This window comes from Culicoides brevitarsis, chromosome 3 (genome assembly GCF_036172545.1).
Source record: "Culicoides brevitarsis isolate CSIRO-B50_1 chromosome 3, AGI_CSIRO_Cbre_v1, whole genome shotgun sequence".
NCBI classification, from domain to species: Eukaryota; Metazoa; Arthropoda; class Insecta; order Diptera; family Ceratopogonidae; genus Culicoides; species Culicoides brevitarsis.
In genome coordinates this window covers 24861292-24878031 of record NC_087087.1, presented here as the reverse complement: position 1 = coordinate 24878031, position 16740 = coordinate 24861292, and the positions used below count along the sequence as shown (strand labels likewise).

General features: G+C 29.5%; 4 protein-coding genes across 10 annotated transcripts; 2 read left to right on the top strand and 2 right to left on the bottom strand.

The window, feature by feature from the left end:
* Positions 1 to 934: 934 nt before the first annotated feature.
* On the bottom strand, positions 935 to 6076 carry LOC134834263 (colorectal mutant cancer protein). Of its 3 annotated transcripts, XM_063848854.1 has the most exons (5): positions 5724 to 6076; positions 5540 to 5664; positions 3692 to 3962; positions 2217 to 3630; positions 935 to 1525 (listed from the first exon to the last, which is right to left on the bottom strand). In XM_063848854.1, the coding sequence occupies exons 1-5, from the start codon at positions 5797 to 5799 to the stop codon at positions 1342 to 1344; spliced, it is 2070 nt and encodes a 689-aa protein (XP_063704924.1). In that variant the 5' UTR covers positions 5800 to 6076; the 3' UTR covers positions 935 to 1341. The 3 variants fall into 3 exon arrangements, with proteins under 3 accessions (XP_063704924.1, XP_063704923.1, XP_063704925.1); XM_063848853.1 differs by lacking the exons at positions 5540 to 5664; positions 5724 to 6076 and adding an exon at positions 4821 to 5420; XM_063848855.1 differs by lacking the exons at positions 5540 to 5664; positions 5724 to 6076 and adding an exon at positions 5067 to 5085.
* A 1254-nt stretch (positions 6077 to 7330) lies between these two features.
* LOC134835123 (intraflagellar transport protein 43 homolog) lies at positions 7331 to 7819 on the top strand. The gene has a single exon (XM_063849988.1). It carries the CDS (start codon positions 7389 to 7391, stop codon positions 7797 to 7799), a length of 411 nt encoding a protein of 136 aa, XP_063706058.1. The 5' UTR covers positions 7331 to 7388; the 3' UTR covers positions 7800 to 7819.
* On the bottom strand, positions 7796 to 10800 carry LOC134833214 (endoplasmic reticulum lectin 1). 3 transcript variants are annotated; one of them, XM_063847455.1, is made up of 4 exons: positions 10465 to 10800; positions 9707 to 10411; positions 8589 to 8648; positions 7796 to 8483 (listed from the first exon to the last, which is right to left on the bottom strand). In XM_063847455.1, exons 1-4 carry the CDS (start codon positions 10588 to 10590, stop codon positions 7839 to 7841), a joined length of 1536 nt encoding a protein of 511 aa, XP_063703525.1. In that variant the 5' UTR covers positions 10591 to 10800; the 3' UTR covers positions 7796 to 7838. The 3 variants fall into 3 exon arrangements, with proteins under 3 accessions (XP_063703525.1, XP_063703526.1, XP_063703527.1); XM_063847456.1 differs by having other exon boundaries at positions 10468 to 10800; XM_063847457.1 differs by lacking the exon at positions 8589 to 8648.
* Positions 10801 to 12557: 1757 nt separating this feature from the next.
* Positions 12558 to 15419, top strand: LOC134834290 (E3 ubiquitin-protein ligase ZNRF2). Of its 3 annotated transcripts, none has more exons than XR_010162161.1 (6): positions 12558 to 12858; positions 13021 to 13252; positions 13378 to 13473; positions 13533 to 13638; positions 13708 to 14113; positions 15357 to 15419. XR_010162161.1 is itself a non-coding variant. In XM_063848910.1 (5 exons), exons 1-5 carry the CDS (start codon positions 12781 to 12783, stop codon positions 13763 to 13765), a joined length of 570 nt encoding a protein of 189 aa, XP_063704980.1. In that variant the 5' UTR covers positions 12558 to 12780; the 3' UTR covers positions 13766 to 14204. The 3 variants fall into 3 exon arrangements, 1 of the variants encoding a protein (XP_063704980.1); XR_010162160.1 differs by lacking the exon at positions 15357 to 15419 and adding an exon at positions 14956 to 15276; XM_063848910.1 differs by lacking the exon at positions 15357 to 15419 and having other exon boundaries at positions 13708 to 14204.
* Positions 15420 to 16740: the final 1321 nt, after the last annotated feature.

Below are 16740 nucleotides of genomic sequence, written 5' to 3'. Positions count from 1 at the left end.
ATAAGATTTTCAAAAACAATTCTAAAAATTTCTCAGATAACTTTTGAAATCTTTATCGTTCTAAAAATTTATCAGTTTTTTTTGGAAAACATTGTAGATTATCCAAAAATGGTCTTAATACACTCAGTTTTTCAAAAATTTTTCTAAAAAATTCTCAGATTTTAGAAATTATTCCTAAAATTTTTTTAGAATTTTTACTTTTCGGGAATTGTTCAAAAATCATATTTTTAGAATAAATATGCATCGAAAATCATTTTTCATATTTTCTCAAAATTTCGAAAATTGTCTAAAAAGTTCTTTGATTTTCATAAAATGTTTTAATAATTCGTTCAGATTTTTGAAAACTTCTACGAATAAAAAAAATGTTCTAAGGATTTATAATGTTTTTTTTTAATTTAAAATTTTGAAATAAGTTCTAAAAATTTTTTAGATTTTCAAAAATTTTTTCTTAAAATTTCTGACATATTTAGAAACTTTATGTAAGTTACTCAAATGATCAAAAAAAAAAAAAATTCAGAATTTCAGAAATTTTTAATATTTTCCTTAAAAAACCATCTAAAACCGTCTTAGATTTTCGAAAAAATAAAAAAAAAAAACAAATTTTAAATATTTACTTTAAAGAATATTTTTTACTTTATTCAATTACTCATATATTGCTGATGCTAACAAGTTTTTGTGCATTTTACGTACGTTTTTTGTTCTTTTATTATAATTTAATTTAATCATAATATTGTTTGATGTTAATACAAAAAAGATACAAAACTTAATAATATATATTTTGATCTTTTCAATTATTATTTAATATAAAATATAAATATAAATTGTATAAAAAATGAATTAAAAAATGCAAAATTATTTAAATTTCTCTGGATCGACTAGATAATATTTATGTATTAAATATATATTTTTTCTGTATATAATATTCATAAGGACACTGAAGAAAACAATGATGAACAATATTAATTCTATCTATAATTAATAATTAATTAATAATAATAAGAAAATTAAGGCTAACATTTGTTCTGCAATTCTCGCGTTGTTTTTGTTTTTTTTTTAAAGCATTAAAAGCGTGTGTAGCTTTTATCTAATTTTTTTTGTTCTATTCTATAAATATATATATAATTTTACGTTAGTACCTTTTTTCGTTTACAGACAAAAAGAGGACATTTTACAAAAAAAAAAGGATTTTTAGCTTAAATTATAATTTTTTAAATATTTAGATTGGCTTCGTTTTTATAGGAGCAAAAAATGTGATTTTTCTTGGATTTTTTTTAAAGATAATTAATTAATACTTGAAGTTTTTTTTTTATGTAAGAAAGTACATATTTATCCATGTAAGGATCAAATCTCTTTGAGTTGCGTTGGTTGAGTGTCGGGTTTTGTACTTTTGTCGTCGCGGTCATCTCGGTTGTTTGTGGTGAGATTGTTGTTGTTTGCCAGAGATAGTTGCAAAAGTTGCTGCTCGAGCTTGTTCATTTTCGCCTGATATTTTTTCTTGCATTTTTCCAAGGATTTATCGAGACCCCTGAAAAAAAAATAAAAATATGGATTTATTTAAAATGCGCATTAGGACAAATTCTAAAATGTTCTTTGGGAAGTAAATTCAAAATATTCACAGGATAAAAATTTTTCTTTGGGAAGTAAATTCAAAATATTCACTGGGTAAAAATTTTTCTTTGGGAAGTAAATTCAAAATATTCACTGGGAAAAAATTTTAAAAATGTGCTTTGGGAAGTAAATTCAAAATATTCACTGGGAAAAAATTAAAAATGTGCTTTGGGAAGTAAATTCAAAATATTCACTGGGAAAAAATTAAAAATGTGCTTTGGGAAGTAAATTCAAAATATTCACTGGGAAAAAAATTAAAAAAATGTGCTTTGGGAAGTAAATTCAAAATATTCACTGGGAAAAAAATTAAAAATGTGCTTTGGGAAGTAAATTCAAAATATTCACTGGGTAAAAAATTGAAAGTTTGCTTTGGGGAAAAAATCAAAATATTCACTGGGATAAAATTTTTAAAATGTGCTTTGGGAAGTAAATTCAAAATATTCACTGGGTAAAAATTAAAAATGTGCTTTGGGAAGTAAATTCAAAATATTCACTGGGAAAAAAATTAAAAATGTGCTTTGGGAAGTAAATTCAAAATATTCACTGGGAAAAAATTAAAAATGTGCCTTGGGATAATTAAAGTCGGTAAAAAAGTATAAAAAACTTACATATTGGTCTGTCTTAACTCATTGATATGACTTTGGTGAATTTTAGAAAATTTCTCGTTACTTTTTGATTTTGTCGCTGCCTCCAAGGATCCCACGAGTCCCTGTATGCGCGATTTCAGTCTCGATTCACGTGATAATGCCTCGACCAGTTCCCGTTCAATGTTCACGGCATACTCCGCTTCAGAAAATGAGCTTCGATCTTTCGTTGCCATCGCCAGCAAAGCTTCCGAATCATGCAATTGCCCTTGCAAATGCAATAAAGACTCTTGCAACGTTCCCAATTGCTTGTACAAATCCATTTTTTCACGTTCTGAGGACTCGACACGGGATTTGTAGTCGTTCAGCTCTTGCAAAAGCACCGCAGTTTCCAGATCGATGCGTCGACTGTCATTACGGGACCTGCCTCGACTACTTCCCATGGGACTTGGCAGCTCTTCTTTGCCCGAGCGACCATAACTGAAGGGCGGCTCAAGGGTAACGGTTGTATTTTGTGTCGTAAATCGCTGTCCCTTGAGTTTGGAGACGTGTTTCCGTAACAAAAGGTCATCGTCGTCAGTCCAGGGCTTCAAATCGTCAGTCGATTGCAAGACAACAGGCTCCTGCCACGGTCCCGAACTATTTTCGGTCATCGTGTCGTCACTCAAGCGATTGAGTAAATGACGTGCGACGGTTTCAGCTGCCTTTCGACTCTCATTAGCGCTCGGCGCTTTCTCCAAAAGACTCAATTTGCTCTCCAGCAGTGCCAACATGACGTCATAAGCTTCAATTGCGCGATCACTACAGTTCAGGGCTTGCTGCAGGGCAATGGCATTCGATTCGTATTTTCCACAAAGAAGGTAAAGTTGCTCGCAATGCTCCTTGCTCTCGGCTAACGTGAGTGTAACAACGCTATTTTGTACTTTCAGTCTTTGGATGTCGGTTTGCAGTTGTTGAATTGTCGTTTTTTCGTCTTCCACGATCGGCGACGTCTCAATTTCAGCCGTTTCCTCAACATTTCTTCGTAATTTCACCCGTTCCGTGGATTTACTGACGCCAGCTAGCTCACCCGGGGACTTTTTCGGCGTTTCTGTCTCCCGTTTGTCATTTTCCACGTCGAAAATGTCCGCCGTTTCGCACAAATCGTCACTCGTGTAGTTCGATTTGTTGTCATGGACACTTTGATCATCGCGCGGAGACTGCTGCGTAGCCAACTGCGACTGTAATAAAGCAACTTGAGCTCGTAAATGCAAAATTTCCTCTTGTAACGCTTCCATTTGGATGTGAGACATTTGCATCGGTGGCAATGGGGAGCAAGGCGACGTGGATTTTGCACTATTGGCATCGTCTTCTACCTCTAAATGGTGGTCCGGGACATGGTGACTGCCTTCGACGTCGGAATTGTAAACGGAGCCTTCTTGAAAACTCAATTCTGAAACTAAAAAAATTACAAAAACATTAAATTTCAAGGTAATTGATGAAAAAAATGATTTTCTTACCACTTCCTTCGCATTCAGGCTCTTCTAAAATGGCATTTTCTTGTTGCGCTTTGAGTTTTTTCTGGAGTTCGACGATCAAAACGTGCATTTCGGTGATGCGACCTTCATTTGCAGCTGCCAAGGAGTCAAAGCGACGTTGAGAACGCTCGCGTTCGTTGAAGGCTTCCTGTAATTGACACTTGAGAGCATCTTTTTCCAATTCAGCACGATGCAGTTTTGAACGTAGCTCGAGAACTTCATTGTTGAGGGCAGATAATGCAGCGACGTGGAACTGGAAATGAGAAAAAAAGGTAAAATAAGGTAAATTTTTGAAGGAAAATTGGTTTAAAAATGTCAAAAAATAGCAAAAAGATGAGTTTCAAATTTTTAACGGTCATTTTTTGAATTGACATTTCTAAATTTTTAACAAAAAATTGACTAATTAACAAGAAATTATAAATTTTTGAACAATTTTTTATGATTTTTAACTTAAATTTAATATATTTTGAATTTCTTGGGTTAAAAATTTGAAAAAAAAAATTGTTCTCAATTTTATAACGATTAATTTTTTGAATTGACATTTACGAGATTTTCACAAAAATTACTCTTAAGTTTACGAACTGTCAAGAAATTTATAGTTTTTAAATATTTTTTAATAAATTTTCACTAAAATTTGATTTTTTTTTTCGTAATTTTAGAACAAAATTTTAATAAATTCGAAAAAAAAATAATTTTAAAATTTGTAACTGTCATTTTTCAAATTGACATTTACAAATTTTTAATCAAAATGAACAAATAATTCACAAATTTTAAAGAATTTTTAAAGTTTCTCGTTAATTTTTATACTTTTTTTACTTAGATTTAAAATTTTTCTTGTCAATTTCAGACCTCAAGTTTGTTCAAATTAGCGAAAAATAAATTTTCAAATTTTTAACGGTCATTTTTTGAATTGACATCTACAAATTTTTGATAAAAATTTGATTTTTCACTATTTTTTCCGCTAAAAAATTAAAACTTTTGAAAATCTTTTAACAATTTCTTTTCTAAAATTTTTAAAAAATTCATTTTTTGCGTAAATTTAAACAAAATTTGAAACACTTTTAAAATTCTTAGGCCAAAAAATCAAGAAATCATGAATGAACTGTCATACAATTGGAGTTTGTGGTTTCGGCGCTTCCGTCACCAAGTCATCTGTGTATTCCGTAATGAAAGGAATGCCTCCCGAATCATTTTGAAAAATATTTTTCGCGCCGCTCGCATGCGGACAACACAACCAACTCCGTGACCTTGGCAACTTCGACAACGAATCTCGGCTCCAGTCACGCTCGAGCAGCTCGCACGGATCGTCGTACACGCGTTCCCCGCAATCGACACTATTATTACGCAGCTGGTTAACCTTCGGTGTTTGCGATTGATTATTGTGGTGACGGTCGATAATTGCGGCCACATTGCTGCCAGATGGCATTTCGCTTGCCAAAATTCCATCGCAACGCGCGACTTTTTCGCCTGGCGATGTGGAATTCATGTCGCAATCGCCTCAAAATTTAATTTTTCACTTTTAGAAGTTTTTTGTTCAAATCCCAGTTTTTGCCTTTAAAGCTTTTAATATCAATAATTTGTCATTATTTCACGTTTAAAGTTGATTTTTTGAGTATTTTTCACAATTTTTGGTATTTTTGGCCTCTAAACGGGCCCAAAAATGACTAAAACACTAAATATTTACGGAGAACACAATTTTCATGTTGAAAATTTTTTCTCTCATTTTCCACTCAATTGTTAGTTTTGGAAAATGACGTAAGAAACGTCTCTCCCTGTCATTCATTCATAATTTCTTGCTTTCTTTGTGTGCGTGTACGAGCTATGAATTACCTTCGAAGCCAAATCCAACATTGATTCGCCGCCGTCTGTGGCAACAACAGGTCGTAACGGGCTCAAATCTCGCGCCACACCGGAATCCCATGACTGAAATGACTGCGATGTGTCGGTATTTTTGTCTAAAAATCAAAATTTTTCCATTAAAAGACGAGAAAAAGGCAAAAAATTGAATATTTACTGTGTTTCGTGCTCGATTTTGCCCGTCTGTTGGGCGATTCTTTCCCAAATTCGTGTTTGAAGTGATTTCCTTGCATTTTTTGTGTCTCTCACCGCTGCATTATCCGAATTTCTTTCAAAATTTCCAATTTTTTTGGATTAAAGGGATTAGGAACAAGTGAATTTTATGGGATGGGTGTGTTGCTTGTACGTAGACGATGCAATTTATGCCAAAACTTTACGAATTTCAACGATTTTCAATGAAATTTTCATATTGCACGAATTTTACCGACTTTTAGGAAGACGTTTAATACTGATTTTGTAGTTTTTTGATATGTTTCGGTGCGAAATTGATAAAAAATTGGAAAAAGTGTTCTGTTTTGGTCTGAAAATGAATCGTAAAGTGCAATTTTTCGTAGGGTTGCCAATTGTTCATTTTTTTTTGGTGAATAATTGTTCATTTTGTTTTTGGTTTTTTTACACAAAAAGTTCAAAGAGATAAAAAGTTCAATAATAAAATATTTAAAATTCAGACAAAATTATCCAAAGACCAATCTTTGTAAGTTTTTTTCAAAGTTTTTAAAAGAAACTTTGTTTCACAAATTAAATTTTTGTCAAAATCTAAAATTTACCCCAAAACTATGCAATCAACGTAATTTTGAAAATAAATCGAATAGATTTGATAAGGTATGCAATGATTTTTATACGCCATATTTGAGAAATTTTCCTTAGTTTTCCATTAATTGATTAAATTTTTCTGTTCCAAAACCTTCTTTGAGCTTAAATTGACACATTATAAAAATATCAAAAAGATTCGTAAAACATAATTTGTGGGAACCCATTTTAAAATTTATATGGCTTGACAATCCTTTACTATTTTTCACCATTTTTATTTAAAATATAGGTATGGAAATGAATATTGTAAAAACTGACAAAATCATATGAAAAATTATCAATTTTAGCCCATAACTCAAGAAAAGTAGAAAATGTTTTTGATTTTCTCCTACCTTTTAAACTTCTTGAGGATTTCATAGAAGCCATTTTGCAAAGAATTTTAATAATCTAAAAAGGAAGAAAGTCTGAAAATTAAAATCTCAAAAATATCAATTTTTGTTTTTATTAAAACCAGTTCAAAAACTAATATTTTCTTCAGTTTTTAAAAATTATTTTGAAAAATTTTCAATTTTGCTCAGAAAATTATTATTTTAAATAATACCCTCTACATTTTCAAAATTGATGTTCAAAAAAGCTGAAATGCAAAATTTCAGCTCAAAATATTTAAAAAAAACAAAAAAATTCGACATTTATTGAAATAAAAAATTTTTGTCAGAATTTTTAATATCTAATTCACTTAAAATAATATTCTAACCACGAAAAATATTTTTTTTCCAATAATCTGTATTATTTTTAAACCATTCAATGCCTTAAAATACCACATTTTTTTCTGCGAAATGCGGTAAAAAAATAAAATCAAATTTTTGAACAAAAAATAATGAACTTTTTCATGCTATAACATACTGGCAACCCTAATTTCTCGTGATTGGTTAAAATAAATACATCTATTAAACGACTTCAACCAATCACGAAACAGGATTTTGGAACCAATCAGAAAATTGTTTGAGACATAAACAAATTTCAATTAAATTTCTTGTTTTTCTTCTTTTTTCTAAAAAATATCTCCAAAAAAATGGCAAAACCTGGCTGGGGAAGTGCCTCAGAGACGAGTCGTCGTGGCAGTGACAAAAATACATTAAACGCTTTAGAACAAGAACGTTTCTTGAGCTCTTTAGATCTCGACACCGCTGATATTCCAACGATTCCTGACCTCGATGACATTCAACCGGACAAACTTTCGGACACAGTGAAGCCCAGCACGAGCAACTTCACAATAAAAAACTCAATTCGGGAATTAGACTCGGAATTGCTCAAACAAACATCCGTTGAAGGCCTGGATTTGATGATTCTCGCGAGAAAATGTCTCGCCAAAGAGGAAGATTTGAAGGAAGATGACGTCCCATGGACTTGGAACAGTATTTTCGTAAACTTTTCACAACCAGAGAAAAAAGATACCGAACCGGAAGTCCAAAAAAGTGATTAAAATTCATAAATTACTTTATTTTTGTTGCACCGCAAATCACTAATTGCCCAAATCGATCTCATTATTGTTACTCAAGTCATCATCGTCTGTCGCTGTGAATTTATCAAACATCGAAGGAACCAAACCATTCTCATCGGCCAAATGAAGAATGTCGCAAATCAAGCTACTTTGCACAGATAACTCGTATTCGCACGTTCGTGGCTCCAACAAGTACAGCGAGACACTCGATTGACTCACCGCCTTTTCCAAACACTTCAATTTGACCTCCGTTTGTCGCGGTTTTCCCGTTTTCTCGCAATGTGTGCCTCCGGTGTAGAAATGAACGATTTCCGTGCGAGTTTCCTTCGGCGCCGGACGTTTATGGGGGTTTTTCGTGAGCCAGTCGATGTGCGCGTCACGATTAAAGGCGCCCAAAATGAGACTCGTTTCGCCGTTTTTGTCGATGTGATATTGCCGCACGTACCGCCCGTAACAAAGTTCGTATTTCCACCATCCGGAGCCCCCGTTGAGGCAAGTGCGACCTTCGAGGAAGTCAATTACGGGCTGTTTGTCGGTGGGTAAGTCGTATGCCGAGAGTTTTGGTTTGACTTCCTTGCCGGTGAGTGCCTGTTCGAGCGAAATTGCGTCCTTTATTTGCTCATCCAGCAAACCGCCTTCGAAAAATTCCATTTTTAGAACGCCGTCCTGTAGAAAGTAAGAAATTTTTGTAAAAAAAATTATATTTAGAAGGTAAAAATGCACAAATTGCACTAAAAAAAAGTACAAAATAAAAGAAAAATTTAAAAATACCTTAGGATCTACTTTGAAAACTGCATAAGTCTTGTGATCTCGGGAGGACTTTTGCATATCCTTAACAAGCAAATCATATGAAAAATAAAATAAATTAAAAATTAAAGCTACAAACTACAATAAATAACGGCTCATAATGCTAATTAAAAAAGGGTCTAACGTTCAATGCAATTTAAAAAAAAAATTTTTTGACAAATTTCATAATTTTTCCAACAATTCTTATATTATTTAATTTTTTTTTTGTTTTTTATCTATTTTAAAAATTTTTAAATTAATTTTATTCTCTAAGATTCTAATCAAAATTTTTTTTCTAATTTTTTTATTTTTATGAATTTTAAGAATTTTTTTTAGCACTATTTTTTAAATAAATTTATTTAATTTAAAATTAAAACAAAATCTTTATAAACTCTATTTTCCCTTCAAAAAAAAAATATTTTAATTTTTTTTAAAAAAAAAAAAAAAAATTAATTTTTTAAATTAATTTAATTAAAAAAATTTTTTAAAAAAAAAAATTTTTAAATTTTTTTTTTTTTTTTAAATTTTAATTTTTAATTTTTTTAAAAAAATTTTATTTTTAATTTTTTTTTTAATTTTATTTTTTTTTTAAATTTAAATTTTTTTTTTAAATTTTTTTCAAAAATTAAACAAAAATTAGAGTTCATGTGTTTTTTAAGGTTAAAAAATTGTCTATAATATTTTTAAAAATTATTTTCAAAATTTTCATCAAATTATTTTTTGATTTTATTTTTTCTAATTTTTTCCCTCAAAATACTAAGAACTATTTAAATTTATTTTTTTTTATTTCAGATATTTAATTAGTTTCACTCATTTTTTTTTATCTAAATTATTATTTTAAATTAAAAAATTTGAGTGATTTTTTTAAATATTAAGATAAATAAAATTTTTAAGATTAAAAAAAAAATAAAAATATTCAATTTTAATTTTTACAAAGCAATTTAAATTTAAAATTTCAAGCGATAAAAATTATGAAATCTGTCAAAATTAATTCAAAAAATAAATCAAAGGTCATTTCATGGAACTTTCACTAAAAATACCAACAAGCTAACACAATTCCTCATGCATTCTAGCAACATTCCCCTAAAATATTTTTCTCTTACCCCAATTTTCTGATATTTCGTTTTCAGACTTTCCGCTTCCATCGCCAACAAAGATCTCGGTTTTGTTGCTGCATGACCCGCTGGATAGCAACTGATTGGGTTCTCTGTTTGCTTTTCCGGCTTGTACAATGGATGCGAACACAGCAACGGCGTCAAAATTATGATTTCGTAACTGCAGGTCATCGTTTCCTTCAACGAATAAACCTCATTTTTGCCTTGAACGTCGCAAACGTACATCACCCGTGTCGTTCTTGGAGTCCCATTCAAATCGCATAACGTGCCATCGACCATATTCACACTCAGCGTTGGCAGCTTCACACCTTCAACTTTGGTAAATTGCACTTTTTCGTGCTCTTTCTCGATATTTTTGTACTCGTCCAGCAGCTTTTCCGTGAGTGTTTGGTTCCATTTGCCGAGCATGTAGTCCTGCGCCTTGATTGTCTTTCCTTCGCGTTCTTCGTGGAATTGTTTGATGTACCGCCCGTGACACACTTCGTAAGTCCAATAAGACTCGATGCGATAGGAACAGGAATTTGTGAGGAAAAGTGGAATCAAAAGCTCCACAGGACTCGGAATTTGCAAATCTGTGTCGAGTTTTCGTTCTTCATCTTTGTCCGTGATGATGGGAATTGTGCAGCGATATTTTTCGTTGCGATGTGTCGTGAGGAAGATTTCTTCTTGTTCCTCTTGTTGTTGTTTGTCCAGCTGAAAAAATTAAAATTTTATCAGAAATTCGATGAAAAACAAACAATTAATACCACGTCAATGTTTTCGGTTCCCGGCCATTTTATGATGTGCAGGATGGAGTCGTCGAACCCGCTGAACTCATTTGACTTTACTATCACAAAAAGGCTTAATATTGACACGAATACTAAATTTAACATTATTCTAGAGGTGGAAAAGTGAAGTAAAGTGAACTTTCTGATAGCGCTGATAAGACTTGAATTTTTGGTTTTATGTGATTTGAACTTTTTTAACACGTCTCGTTATTAATTGAGGTCTTTTTCTCTTGTTAGAGGTCAATATTGACCTGAAAATCGGGTTTTTTGACCTCAGAACTTTCAAGAGACTTAAGTAGATAGTCAGAACCAAAATATTGCTTGAGACGAATGAAAGTGATAAGGACAGTACAATTATGCAAGTTTTTTCTGATTTCTAATTAATTTTTTCTTTTCTTTTCAGAGAGCATCAAAATGATGAAAAAATTTTTGGATCCAATCCGGAAAAATATCAAAAATATCATCAATATCAAAATTTCATAGTCCGATGGAAAAACAAATTAACGAAATGTATGAATATAAGATATTCGAAAACAAAAACTTTAAATCTACTTAAATGGCTTGTCCATTAGCGCAAACTTCCATTAGATCCCTAAATCAATCTACAAAAATTGTGAGCTAAACTCAAGAAAAAAATAAAAATGTAATAATTTTGCGAATATAGCAAGAAAATCACCTTCAATTTCGATAACTTCTCCCCACTGGCTTTAAAAAAATGTAAAAGGAAAACAATTCGCTCAATGTAAATTGATGATCACCAATAAAGCTCTAGGTCGAAGTCGGACTTCAATTAAAATTAATCTGATACTATCAACCTGTTCCAGGTTTGAAAACTCATCGGTATTTTACTATTGAAAATGTTAATATAGACATATCAGATGATATGCTTAAGCATTTAAACGTAACGATTAATAATTTTGTGACATTTTATAATATTTTGATGAAGAATCAAGAAAATAATAATTAAGTACAAGAAGAAAATCTTGAAATAAAGAATGTCTAAAATTATAATAAATTTATTTTGAAACACGAGCAGTCCATGAATTCATTAGAAAATAAATATGCGTACCGCACACACGTTACAACTGAAAAATAAAAACACGTCTTGAGTATCTTTGCAGTTAGAGTAATTGCATCCTTAATTGTACATTGTTTTGTTATATGGCGCCATATGGGGATTGTAAATTACCTTCTTCAATTTTGGATTATATTATTGGAGAAACGCAAATAGTTTATTAATAAACCAAATGTATGATACTACGTTTTGTTCCTTTTGCCAAATGTACCACATAAATCAGATGAATTTGTTTTAACTATTCCAAGTGCAAAAATAGATTTTACTTTGAGTACAGCTTTATTCAAGTTCTGAAATGAAACAAAAACGCTAATGCTTATTAGGCATAATATCTGGATACACCTGTTTAGTTCGATCGGCTAAATGCTGATAATGCTTTGAAGGCAATCTCCGGGAAAAATACAACGATACCACAATAACGGCATATGAAACAATTGACCGCCCCATGCAGCTCCAATTTGAACTGAAATGAAATTTCAACTAAAATAATTAGTATTCTCCCTCAGCATAAAAAACACAAATATCGATTTTTATTACAAATTTAAAAATTGAAACTAAATTTCTCTGCTACCAGTGGCGGATTTACCCTTAAGTTGATAAAGCTAAATAAGCCCCGAGCTTTCTGTTAAACGAAATTCTTTAAAAACTACCAATAACCTTAAGCCCAGTTTCCTTAGACCCGAAATTTATTTAAAATTTTAAAAATTTATGGTAATTAAGAAAATATAGAGAGATCGAAAACTTAATTTAAAAATTCAAATATCATCAAAAGCTTAGTAAAGAAATAGTTAAAAAACTCCAAATTCTATCTCAAAAAGTAAAAACTTGAAATAATTTTGTTAATTTTTTTTTTCCTCTTAATATTTCAAAAGTCCATAAAATCGAAAACACTTTAAATTATTGTAACGACCTAGTTTAGCAAAAACATTCCAGAGGAGTATTAAAAAGTTGCAGGTCTCCGTGCAGCCAAAAGTGAGAATCCACTTCGACGACAAAAGATACACAAAAAAAGGATTGAACTAAGAAAGGTCCGCAATTACGACTTGTTTTTTTTTGCTGCGTTTCTCGCTGTTTTCGTGAATTGCCGTGTGCGTGTGATCTTTTCGGAGGAGATTCGGAAAAAACGATGCGAGGTGTCGTGAACGTCGCTGTACCCTGTTCGGTCAAATCGGTCCTTTGATCTGAGTCGACGACGACGACCAAGGCGACGACACACAAGTATGGTGGATGTATTTTCCTCCTGCTGCATTTACGAAAATTTTCAACAACAAAGAATTACAAAGCAAACTTTTAACACGGTAAGTCCGCCGTTTCCGATGGATTTTGTCACAGTTGCGACGAGAAAAGTGACTTTTCTTTCGCCGTATATAAAAATTTATACACAACACACACACATACTAAAAGAAATTTTCCTTTGTTCTTGATTTTCCCTTTGCACCGAACTTCCGGACAACGGCCAGTGGGTGAAGATGGGAAATCGTTCGGGACGCAATTTACAGGCTTTCGAGGCGTCAGTCAATGCGGAAGGTAGCTCAGCTGACGAAAGTGGCAACAATGCCATCGCATTCCCTGGCTCAAATCTACAGACGTACGACATGTCCGTCAGTCCCGACAGCAGTTCGGCAGACGACAGTGGCGGAATAGGACGTGGTGTTTTCACCTCGCTGCCTTCACACATTTGGTCATTAAACGGTGAGTCGACATTTTTTTCGTCACTTTTCCACTTGACACACTTGCAGCTGCCCTAAAAATAGCTCGCAATGACACGATAAGTGCACGATGCACTGATAAAAATACCAAATTTCGACTCGTTTCAGGTATTAAATGCCCAGTTTGTAGCAAATTTATATTACCAGACGATATTGAATGTCATCTAGTTATGTGCCTAACGAAGCCTCGCTTGTCATACAACGGTAAGAATTTTAATTTTCCCTTTCTGACCGGATTTTCATTAATTTTCCGTCATTTTCAGAGGACGTATTGAGCGATGCCAAAGGAGAGTGCGTTATTTGTTTAGAGGACTTGTCACCGGGCGACGTAATTGCACGTCTCCCCTGTCTTTGTATCTATCACAAAGGGTAAGGCGTCTCCTTTTGTCCCAAAAAAATCCTTTTTTAACCGAAAAATTTCCCTTTTTTAAAATTTAGATGCATCGATCAATGGTTCGAAGTGAACAGATGTTGTCCGGAACATCCAGGCGATTAGTCCTCGTCACACGCGAATTATTTTGAATCAAATGTGCTGTCAACTGTGTTAAATGCTAATCAATTACTAAAAAGAAAACAAGACAAAAAAATTACTGAAAAAAGGACTGAGTTCGAGTGATGAGTGAGAGAATTAATTTTACATCACATCACACACCAGAAGAAGATGAAAACAAGACCAGTGCTATAAAAACACTTTAATTTTAATACAAAATAAATGATAATGATAAAAATAAACAAAACCAACGATCTGGTGCACTATAGTGACGCGACACGATCAATTCTGTAAAAAAAAAATAAATCCAAAAAAATTATCCAACAGTCAACAAAAGTAACAACAACACGAAAGGTAACAAAAAACAAATTTTAAACCGTTAATTAAATAAAAAAAAAAATTAAATGATAAGGACTTAGTCAAAATATTTAATAAATAATAATAAACAACATATAGATAGGCAATAATATGTCGACTCGACGAGAAAAAACAACAATTTTTACAAAGATTTCAATTCAGGTGAAAAATGGAAGAAATGTTGAAGAATTGAGTGTTTATTAATTTAATTAGTCACTCAATTTTAATTGTTTTTTTTTTGCTCAAGCGAAGCTTGAATTTTTATTAACGGTTTGAACATTATTTTGACAGTTACAAATTTTGACGTTTCTCAAATTTTTTTTATTTTTTTTTTTTTATATTTTTTTTTTAAATTAAATTGTTTTTTTCATTAAAAAATTTTACTTTTAAAATTAAATGAAAAATTTTTGACATTAAATAAATTTGTCATCTGTCAAAATGTATGACAGCTGTCAAAATTTTAATTAAAATCTTATCAATTCAAAGTATTTTATATTAATTATTTTTTTAAAATTAAATAATTTTAGACCTGAATTTAAAATTAAAAATTGACTTTAATTTAAAAATTGATTGATTTCGTTAAAAGTTGACATTAAGAGATTTGTTTTAAAATTTTTGACATCTGTCAAAATTTTACTAATTTCAAAAGTTGTCAAAAATTCTTTAAATTTTTGAAATTTTTTTTATAAGATAAAACTTTTTAAAACAATTTTCTCAAATTATTTAAATTAAAATGTTTTTTTTACAAAAAAATTTTTTTTTGACACCTGTCAAATTTTCTACTGTCAAAATATATCAACGTAGAAACTTTTTAGTTTTTTTTTTTCATAAAAAAAAAGAATGTTGGAACAAAAATTTGTCAGACGTCAACTAAACCACTAAATATGTAAATATATCAATAGTAGACTAAAATATACACATATTATTATTTAGAAAAGTAAACAAAACAAGCAACATTGAAAAACTAAGCTAACAGAAAAAAAGTTTGAACTTTTTCTTTGCTACCCACAACTATCTAATAAACTCTTTGAATTATTTATTTTCTAAATTGATTATTACCTTTTTATAGATTTTTAACCTTTTTCTACTATTTATCATTTTTTTATTATTTTATTTCTTTTTTTTATTAATAAAATGACGTTTCTCAATGAATGTTGTTAATTGGCCAAAAATTATAGAAAAAATCGCTTTTCTCGTGTTTTTTTGTTATATTTATCAAAATAGCAAATAAATTTATAAGGATGATCATCAGAGATGGATTTTAATGAATAATAATTAAAAATATATAAATAAAATATTTAGGACAACAACTTTAGCTCTAATGAACATTATTATATAAATAAATACATAAACACATAAAATAATTAATTATTAAAAAAAATATTGAACTAAAATAAAATAAATGAATAATAATCCGTTAAGGTTAGGAACAGCAATCATCAAGAATTATATTTAAAAAAAAAAACACAAGATCATACGAAGAATTACTCAATTTTCTACTGTTTTATGATAAATAATGAAAATTAAATAAAAAATATAAACATTTGATAACGTACTGTTACTCCGATTGTACTCACAAAACGAATCTATGGAATGTGAGGCAATAATGTTTCTTTTTTTATTATTATTGATAAAATAATATCTGTACTTTTTTTTATTGTCATTACTATTTAATGATGTGTTCTTTTACTCTTTTATCGATATAAACAACTAAAAGTTGTTGTAAAATTCTATTTTCGCTCTGTTATCGACTATTTTCTTTATCATTATTAATATCTTTATATTTTTTTATTGAAAATAAATGTTTCTAATAATAGATTTCTTACAATAATGTTAAAATTTATAACTTTTAAACATGATTTTAATGATAATGTTGAGAATAATTTTGATAAATAATATTTTTATTAAATTTTTAATATTAAAAATATTATTTTTTAACATTATTTTTATAATTATCATTAATATTAATATAATTTGTATTAAATTTATTATAAAATAATTTAATTTATAATTAATTATATTTAAAAAACATAAATTTAATTATTATTTTTTATTTATAATGATAAAATTTATAATTTTTTTAACATAATTTATTATAAAATAAAAAAAATATAATAAATTTTGTATTTAAAAGTTATAAGTTTTAGTATTATTTTTTTATAATGTTAAAATTTATAACTTTTAAATATGATTTTTATGATAGTTTTGAAAATAATTTTAAAAAATAATATTTTTATTAAATTTTCAATATTAAAAATATTATTTTTTAAAATTATTTTTATAATTATCATTAATATGAATTATAATTTGTATTAAATTCATAACGAAATAATTTAATTTATAATTATTTAAAAATTATAAATTTAATTATTATTTTTATTTAAATTATAAAATTTATAATTTTTAAACATATAATTTATTATAAAATAATATAAATTATAATAAATTATGTTTAAAAGTAATAAATTTTATTACTATTTATTATTAAAAACATTTATTAACAATAAAAAAATTAAAAATAATGAATAACAAATTAATTAATATTATTATATGAGAGACTAAACTTAAATTGTGATAAATTAAAGTTAAATTTTAGTTTAACAATGAAACTATTAGAAGACTAT

Bases quoted from the DNA above. Each gene is read 5' to 3' on its own strand.
- LOC134834263 (XM_063848853.1), bottom strand. From the start codon at position 5,195: ATGAATTCCACATCGCCAGGCGAAAAAGTCGCGCGTTGCGATGGAATT. The intron at 3,963-4,820 runs GTATGACAGTTC...TCTCATTTCCAG, and splicing joins CGAAACCACAAACTCCAATT to TTCCACGTCGCTGCATTATC. The intron at 3,631-3,691 runs GTAAGAAAATCA...TAATTTTTTTAG, and splicing joins GCCTGAATGCGAAGGAAGTG to TTTCAGAATTGAGTTTTCAA.
- LOC134835123 (XM_063849988.1), top strand. From the start codon at position 7,389: ATGGCAAAACCTGGCTGGGGAAGTGCCTCAGAGACGAGTCGTCGTGGC.
- LOC134834290 (XM_063848910.1), top strand. From the start codon at position 12,781: ATGGTGGATGTATTTTCCTCCTGCTGCATTTACGAAAATTTTCAACAA. The intron at 13,253-13,377 runs GTGAGTCGACAT...GACTCGTTTCAG, and splicing joins ACACATTTGGTCATTAAACG to GTATTAAATGCCCAGTTTGT. The intron at 13,639-13,707 runs GTAAGGCGTCTC...TTTAAAATTTAG, and splicing joins CTTTGTATCTATCACAAAGG to ATGCATCGATCAATGGTTCG.
- LOC134833214 (XM_063847455.1), bottom strand. From the start codon at position 10,590: ATGTTAAATTTAGTATTCGTGTCAATATTAAGCCTTTTTGTGATAGTA. The intron at 10,412-10,464 runs GTATTAATTGTT...TAATTTTTTCAG, and splicing joins GAACCGAAAACATTGACGTG to CTGGACAAACAACAACAAGA. The intron at 8,649-9,706 runs GTAAGAGAAAAA...TTGCTTGTTAAG, and splicing joins CGAAATATCAGAAAATTGGG to GATATGCAAAAGTCCTCCCG.